This window comes from Bison bison, unplaced genomic scaffold, assembly GCF_000754665.1.
Source record: "Bison bison bison isolate TAMUID 2011002044 unplaced genomic scaffold, Bison_UMD1.0 scf7180017864144, whole genome shotgun sequence".
Classification (NCBI taxonomy): domain Eukaryota; kingdom Metazoa; phylum Chordata; class Mammalia; order Artiodactyla; family Bovidae; genus Bison; species Bison bison.
Genome location: NW_011494716.1, coordinates 154,656 through 162,723, shown reverse-complemented (window position 1 = coordinate 162,723; position 8,068 = coordinate 154,656). Strand labels below are relative to the sequence as shown.

Here is an 8,068-nt window from a genome sequence, read left to right as displayed (position 1 = left end):
AAGTCTAGGGCCTTAGGCTGCTGCCATGCGAGGTTGCTGGTGTTTTAGGGCAGAAGAGTGGGGATGGGGGCTCCATGCTTTTCTTCCTGTGTCCCGTGAACCAAGTGCCCTGTGGCTCCTCCCACAGCCTGGAGTCTGAAAATCCAGGAAGGTGCCCCCCATCCCCCACCCCATGGAGGGATCACCCTCCTGTGGGCAACTGCCGCCCAGTCCCCAGTTAACGGGGATTTCTTTCTGGGGTGACAAGAACATTTCAAAACGAGTGGTGTTGGTCGCACAGCTCTGTGAAGACACCGACTGGGCTGTACACCTGGATAGGTGAGTTGAACGGTGGGAATTCTCTGGGCAATGCCGGATGATGGGATGATCAGATGACGGGAGGGTGGGCACAGGACGGCTCATTGTCTCCACATCAACAGTCCAGTCAACCATGACTGGGGCGACCTCTCAGCAAGATGCCAGGTCTTTTAGAAGCAGATAAATGGCGGAGGTACTCAAGACTTTATGCGTTTGGGAGCTGGGACAGGACGAGGTGCAGGCTCGTCCCTTAGTGAGCCCAGCAGACCGGCAGGAGTCGGGATAGAGGGTCATATCAGGCTCTTTTGAGGAGCACCTGCCCCTGGGGGTGAAGGAATCTAGGTACCAGGTTGGCTTTGGCCTGCTTGAACTTGCCTCCCGCCGAGGGCCTTGGCTCCCTCCCTGTGTTACTGACACCAGGCATCAGGCATGCTGTGACAGCCACCCCCAAGTCCCTCAGACGAGCTGTGGCCAAGGAGAGGAGCTGGGGTCTACTCGTGGGCTATGCTGTTAACTAGGGAGCCAGACCTGGCTCGCCTGAGAAGCTCCCATTCTGAGTCTCTGCTCAGAGCCACTCGTTGTCAATCGAAATTAAAGGCTCGTGAAGTAAGAGGTAACCCCCCCGACCTATAGAATCAAAGCTCATCAATGGGTCCCTGAGCAGCACACCTCTCTGACACAGCTCCCAAGATACAACGGTGCACAGCCAGACCCGGCGAGAGCAGCGACTGAACTGCGAACACGGGCAAGGGCTTATGTGAGTTCTATTTTTCTTTTTTTTTTCTGACTGCAGTGTATGGTATGTGGTATCTTAGTTCCTCAACCAGGGATTGAACCTATGCCCCCTGTAGTGGAAGCTCGGAGTCTTAACCCTGGACCACCAGGGCGTCCCTAGCGCTTGTTCTAAGGTGTCAGCACCAAGCGGGGCAAGGCCAGCCCCAGACCCGGCAGCACTTACAGCCTTCGTTGTACAGGTAGGCAATGCCCAGCTTCACGGCAGCTTCAAAGTTCCCTTTCTCAGCAGCCCTGGAACAACAGGAACATGGAACACTGCATGATTTTATTCTATTAAGGTTATGTTCTACCACAGCACCTGAAACTACAGTACTTACTTTCTGAACAGAAACTGTTTTCTGGTAATGTGACTAAACATCTATTATCCATGACACGCTACAACACGGATGAGCCTTAAAAACATGCTTACGTGAAAGAAGACAGTCACAACGGTGTATGACCCCACTCGTATGAGATGCCCGGGACAGGCAAATACATCGAGACAGGCAGTAGGTGCGAGGTTGTCTAGGGTCTGGATTACTATTGGGAAGATAGGGAGAGACTGCCAATGGTTATGCGGCTTCATCCAGGGGTCATGAGACGGTCCTAAAGTCAGACAGTGTGGATGACTGCACAATGCTTTGAATATATTAAAAACCACTTGATCAGTACACTCTAAGTGGGTGGGCTGTATGGTTCGTGGACTATGTCTCAGGCAGCCTGCCTGTGACCACAGGCACACTGTGCGGCTCCTGGCCCCTCTGGCTCTTCCTCCAGGTCTGTCGGAGGGGGTGGGATCAGCCAGGGAATGTAATGCACTAGGATTCAAACCACATGGTCCTGACCAAAGTAAGAGAAATAAGAAGTTTCCATGTGCAGGTGACCTGCGTCTGAGCCACATAGGATGGGTCACAGCCGAAGCAGACCTTCCGGAAGCACCACTGTGACTAATGAGTGGCAGGTCTGAGTTGGGGGTGCAGATGACCCAGGACCATGCTGGAAGTCATGTGACTCAGTGGGTGAGGTCTACACGCTCAGTCACTCCCTGAGGAATATGGTGTTGGAAGGGGACTACGAGCACAAGGAAAATTGTGGCCAGGTCCAGCCCTGAGACAGACTGGCATGGTGGAGAAGGCCAGGAGTGAGAGGAAGCCCGGCTGCTCTCGGGTGCAGATACCTTTCAAAGAGCTTCAGGTTCCCTGGAGAAGGCCACAGCTCCTGGAAGCTGGCGCATGCCCACACGCTGGCATGGTTGTCCACCAGGTACTTCAGGTGGGAATGCACCTGAGGAACAACGGGAGTGGTGTGGAGGGTTATCAAGGGGCTACAGGGAAGCCCCGCTTCTGGAGCTCTTGAAGACAGGGGTAGACAGGCGTAGGGTCTCCTGTCTCCCTCCAACCCTACCAGTAAGGCCTCCTGGGCTCTGTGTATCAAACTAACTAGCAGTTGCTTTGAACAGAGAAAAGAAATCAGACACAACTTTCTCTGTGGTTCTAAAGGTGGGGACAGGTCCTGGAAGTGGGGGTAAGCACAGGCTGAGAAACGGGATATAATGCTATATACCTGCAATGACCAGGAAAACCAACTCTGAGGCTAACGGGTAGGTCAGAAATCTGTTCTGAGCTCCTCTACTTAGAGTTTTGTTAGTGGGAGCACAGCTGGAACCTGGGCTGTCAACGGGGGCACTCAGAAAAAACTGAAATACATGACAGCAGCCTCAGGCGGGACCTCTACCCTGGGTGAGGCAGGCAGTGTCCAGGGGCCCTGAGCGCAGACAAGCATTTTAAGTGCAAAAGCTCCCACTGCCATTGGAAATGGCACCTGCAGATGTTATGAACACAATGGAGGCAGGTTTGGGAGTCAGACAGATGGGTTCTCGTGGGTGTTCCCCCACTAATTTGCTGGATGCCCTTGGTTAAGTGGCTCAGGGTGAGGCTGCAGTTCTGATATCTGCACAATAAGGCCCAGAGTCCCTTTCAGCACTGAATATTATTTGGGATTTGTCCTCATAAGGGCTTCCCTGGTGACTCAGATGGTAAAGAATCTGCCTGCAATGCAGGAGGCCAGGGTTCAATCCCTGGGTCAGGACGATCCCCTGGAGAAGGAAATGGCTACCCACTCTAGTATTCTTGCCTGGAGAATCCCATGGACAGAGGAGCCTGGTGGGCTACAGTCCATGGGATCACAGAGTTGAACACAACTGAACAACTAACACTTCTACTTCACGCCATCCTCAAGAACATCTCTTTTCCTTCTTAATACTGTCCCATATCTTGAGGGATTCAAATTTCACTGCCAGGAAAAGGTACTTTCTCTGTTAAAATAAACACTGCAAAGAGCAGACTCAACAGGTGTCCTCTGTTTTCGTTTTCCTGTCATCAGAACAACCTCAAATGTCTATTACCAACATCACCATTGTGGATCATCGACCCTCATCGGTAGCCAGAGTTTTTGTTCTGACATTTGAGACATGAAGCCTTCGTGGTAAAACCAACAATGCCAGGGCTGACACTGTGCTCATCTGACAACTTACAGCTCGGACAGCAAGGATGTCTCCAACAGAAAGCCATTTCAGGATATGAAAGAGCGCATCTTCAGGGAGATTCAAGATTGTGAGGTTTCGAGGTCTCCTTCTTATTCTCCGCTTTGAAGGATAACAGAAACACTTGGCACACCTACAGTGGATCACTTAAGAAAAAAAATCAGAATGGTTTAAGTGATGTGTTGGAAATGAATTGTGCTGATATGAAAAGTTACATCTGAACATGTTTTAACAGTTACTGGTCCTCTGCCCCAGCCATAGTTACAGTCCCAAAGATTAAATAAAGAAGTGGTAGTGGTATAAGAGACATGTTCATTCATTCAAATTATTCGATAAACGTTTATGGTGAGTAGTAATCATGTAAGCTGGCCATTGGGAAACCGTCTGACCCAGAGCCCAGATAACAAGGAAGAAAGGAAGAGCAGACGGTGTTGATGATGATTAGCCAGGGAGACGCCTGGACCCTAGCTGATTTCTTTGCTTCTATTTGCACACATCACTAAAACATGAAATGTTAATAAGGATTTGAACAATCAGGTTTTCGAGTTCAAATTCGGAGGGTCCGCCCTACCGAGAAGCCAAGGATGGACTTGGAGGGCAGGCCAGTCCCAGCTCTGTGGATGTCAGAGCTGTCCGGCCAGTTTCAGGGTCCTCTGAGACCCTGACAGGGGGGTCCTTCCAACTTCAACTCCAGCAACTCTTTCCTCCCTCCAAGCAAAGGAGCTTGTGGCAGAAGGAGCCATCCCTGACGCTTCACCCGGTTCTTCATCCGCTCCTTCCTCCAGTCCCCACGGGAGATGGCTGCTCCACCACCGGCAAGCTCCCTGCTCAGGGCGTCTTCCTGCCCTCTCCCCTCGTTTCTCACCCGGGCTTCCCATCAGTAATTAACCTAATGCGAAAACCGAGCGCATACGCAGCTCGACCGATCCTCGCCTTTTGCCCCATTTTCCTTACTCCCTTGCCCTAGGCCAGCCACGGTATAACCACGGAAACCTCGGTGGTGCTCACGGCCCTGCACAGGTGGTGGTCCCCTCGCGCCGCTTTCTCGCGGAGCCGGGCGCCGCTGGGTATTTAAACCGCGCGCCGGGTAGGCGCCGTCGGGACGATCCGAACCCCGGGCCAAAAGGCTCAAGCTGGCCCCACTCAGTCTGGAGGCCACTCCAACGCGCCCCGCGCCCCGCGCCCCGCGCTCACCGCCTCCGCTCCCCATAGCCGTCGCCGCTGCCGTGGCCGCCGCCGCCGCTGTAGCCACCAGACCCGCCCGCGGGCCCAGAGCGCGCCTCCCGACGCAGGCGCAGACCCGCCCGCCTCCCGCCTGAGTTTTCAAACGCGCCCGGCTTTCCCATTGGCCCACGACCGGGGGCGCGCGCCACTACCCCTCCGGGCTCCGCCCAGAGCCACGCCCCCTCTGCATCGGGCGCCCGCGATTGGCTGCGCCAGGATGCGAATTCGAACGCCGGCTGTTGATTGGTGGAGCCTGCGCGGCCGCCCCGCCTCCTAGGCACGGGCTGGGGTCTGAAAGAGCGCGGCTCCCGGGCAGCAGGCAGTGGAATTCCTGGGTCCGCTCCGGCCCGCGTTTACCTACCCTATTCTGGGATTTGGCCTTGCCCCTGAGTCGGCGGCAGAGGTCCCGACGACCGGCCCCATGGCGCACAGTGGGTTGTCAGTGAAAGTCTGAGCGGACCGGCCGCGCCTCCGAGCCCGGGGTCTTTGAGCGCGGACCCCGACGCGGTCTTCGCCCTGCGTGGAGGCAGGCGAGTGGGCGCCAGCGGGAGGCACCTCACCGAGGCTGCCCCCTGACCTTAGTGGCCCGCACCCTGAGGCCGCAGGCCCTGCTTCCCGTCCTTGCTTCAGGCGAGGAGACCCTTGGTTCTGTGCCGCGTCGCTGTTGGCATAGATCGCAGGGCAGAAACACACCTGGGTGACTAACTCATCCAGCATGTCTGACTCCTTCCCTTGAAACGTGGCTCACCCTGGACCCCTCCTCCATCCCTCCCAGGGCAAGCCCTCAGCGTGTCACCCGGACCTTGTCAGTCCTCAGTATCTCCTCGCGGTCAATTGGGAGCCCACTAAAACAGAAGAGCACGCCTGCTTGCTTCAGTGGCTTCAACATTCTGTTCACCCAGGTATTAGGCAGTGCCCACCCAGCCTTGTCTTTCAGGAACCAGCTCACATCCCACCTCCTCTGTGAGACATTCTGACAAGGAAAGAAATGCAACTTCTGGGAGAAGTGCTTGATGGCCAAGGACACAGTGGTTTTCCCCAGAGACGCCAGGGAATCTGGGTCAAGGCTGTCTTCTTACCCTCTTCCCAAGGCCTCAAAACTGTGCTCTGTCCCCCCACCCCTCACGCTGCTCTCTGAACTCCATCAGGGTACTGGTTCTGTGCTCAGCAGCTGAACACACACAGGAGCCAAGATGCCAAGACTCCAAGCCAGTCTGGAGTAGGAGACAAGTGAACAGATGATCACAGCGCGGCTATGAGGCCCTGGAAGCGGGGGTGAGGAGGTGGGGGTGGTGTGTGCAGAAGAGGAGTGGGTAGAGCAAAGCAAGCCTGGGGCCTGCTCCACACCGGAGGAGGGGCGAGTCCTCCAGGCCTGAAGGCTTTCAGCCTTCCTCACAGACCTGTGTTCCCACTGGCTACAGTTTCCTGTTTGGTACTTTTTGTCCTCCCCCTGTACTGTTACTTTGTCGCTGGACTCCTCCAGGCAGAGGCCCACACTCTGAGCAGTCACAGGAAAGAGCGGTGGGTGTGCAGCCGGACGTCGGGGTGGAAAGTGGGGCCAGGGACAGCAGACACCACACTCCTTCCTGGAACTTGGCTTAGAAGGGAGAGAGAGGGCTACCTGCAAAGGAGCCCAGCGGGGCTTGTGAGAGGGGCTGGCGTGACCACGCTGGAGAAAGAAGCTATGTGCTTCTTGGAAAAGGGCCCTCGTGATAAAGGTGCAGGGCCACACCCATGCACACTCAGGCTTGATGGTCCCAGCTCACAGCCTTCGCTCACCGCCGCTCATGCCTGAGTTGCATCAGAACGCAGATTGCTGGACCTCACCCCTCAAATTTCTGATTCAGCGATGCTGGGGTGGAGCGCAAGAACCCACATTTCTAACAAGTTTCTGAAGAGGTGGATGCTTCCAGCCAGGAACCCCACTTGAGAACTTCTGCCTGAGGTGAATCCTGGCTCTGCCATCAGCTGACCATGGAAAGTTGCTGGATGTCTCTAGGTCTCAGCTTACTCTTCCAGGCAATGGGGATAATGATTATGACTACATCACAGGTTGATGGAGGGCCACATACAGGTTAGGGTTAGTGTTACAGCCAGGGCAAAGAACAGATGGAGCCACACAAATCGAAATATTGAAATATTGGAAAATGGTGACTTAGGTTTGCAAACTTGTCCTACCTTCAGAACTATGGCCCTGGTACACCGTAGTCAGGGGCACGGCCCTGGTACACTGTGGTCAGGGGCATGGCCCTCTTAGACTGTGGTCAGGGGCACGGCCCTGTTATACTGTAATCAGGGGCACGTCCCTCTTAGACTGTGGTCAGGGGCACGGCCCTGTTATACTGTAATCAGGGTCATGGCCCTGTTTTACCGTAGTCAGGGGCATGGCCCTCTTAGACCATGGTCAGGAGCACGATCCTGTTATACTGTAGTTGGGCACGGCCCTGGTACACCGTGGTCAGGGGTGCGGCCCTGGTACACTATGGTCAGGAGCACGGCCCTGTTATACTGTAGTCAGAAACACAGCCCTGTTACACTCTAGTCAGGAGCACAGCCCTCTTAGACCGAGGTCAGGAGCACAGCCCTGTTATTCTGTAGTCAGGAGCACGGCCCTGTTACACTGTAGTCAGAAGCCCGGCCCTGTTATACTATAGTCAGGAGCACGGCGGCCCTGTTACACTGTAGTCAGAAGCAGGGCCCTCTTACACTCTGCTCAGGAGCACGGCCCTGTTACAGCCATGGTCACCCCCAGGCCTTCATGCTGCTGATGGGATGTGACAGATGTCCCTCTGATCCCACAGCCAGGTCTCAGTGAGCCTGCAGGCCACTCACGTGTGATCCAAGGGGATCCCTTTCCACAGAAATGGACCTGGATTCTCCACCAGGCCTCTAAGGCTGGTGCCCTCAATCTGGCAGAGAGCCAGCCCACTCCTCCACCCCCAAGCTGAGCTTACTGGGTCTTCAGGTTGCCTCTGTACACCTTGCAGCCCATGGCAGGCTGTGTGCACCCGGGCTAGCCTAGCATGGGGAACTCTTTATTACAGCAAGGCAGTCTTTGAGGGATGTGGCGAGGGAGGCTGGGAGGCAGGTGGAGAGCGAGGCAGAGAGGGTGGCTGGGATGAAGACCAGGAGGAAGGCCTGAAGGGAATTGGAATGGGAGACCAGGAGAGAGGCTGGGAGAAACGCTGGGAGGAAGATGGAGTGGGGGGTGGAGTGGGAGGTGGAGAGGGT

At 55.4% G+C, this 8,068-nt stretch overlaps 2 protein-coding genes across 2 annotated transcripts in view; both read right to left on the bottom strand.

Annotated features, from left to right (window-relative positions):
* CCNF (cyclin F) overlaps window positions 1-4,895 on the bottom strand; it is an 18,061-nt gene extending 13,166 nt beyond the window's left edge. The window contains exons 1-4 of the mRNA XM_010840323.1: window positions 4,808-4,895; window positions 3,605-3,759; window positions 2,249-2,355; window positions 1,256-1,323 (exon numbers count right to left, since the gene is read on the bottom strand). Of these exons, the coding sequence (XP_010838625.1) occupies window positions 1,256-1,323; window positions 2,249-2,355; window positions 3,605-3,759; window positions 4,808-4,823 (346 nt within the window). The 5' untranslated portion in view covers window positions 4,824-4,895. The remainder of the gene's footprint in view (window positions 1-1,255; window positions 1,324-2,248; window positions 2,356-3,604; window positions 3,760-4,807) is intronic.
* A 726-nt stretch (window positions 4,896-5,621) lies between these two features.
* Window positions 5,622-8,068, bottom strand: part of LOC104988957 (ATP-binding cassette sub-family A member 3-like) — a 98,246-nt gene continuing 95,799 nt past the window's right edge. The window contains exon 31 of the mRNA XM_010840463.1: window positions 5,622-5,682. Coding sequence (XP_010838765.1) covers window positions 5,622-5,682 — 61 coding nt within the window. The remainder of the gene's footprint in view (window positions 5,683-8,068) is intronic.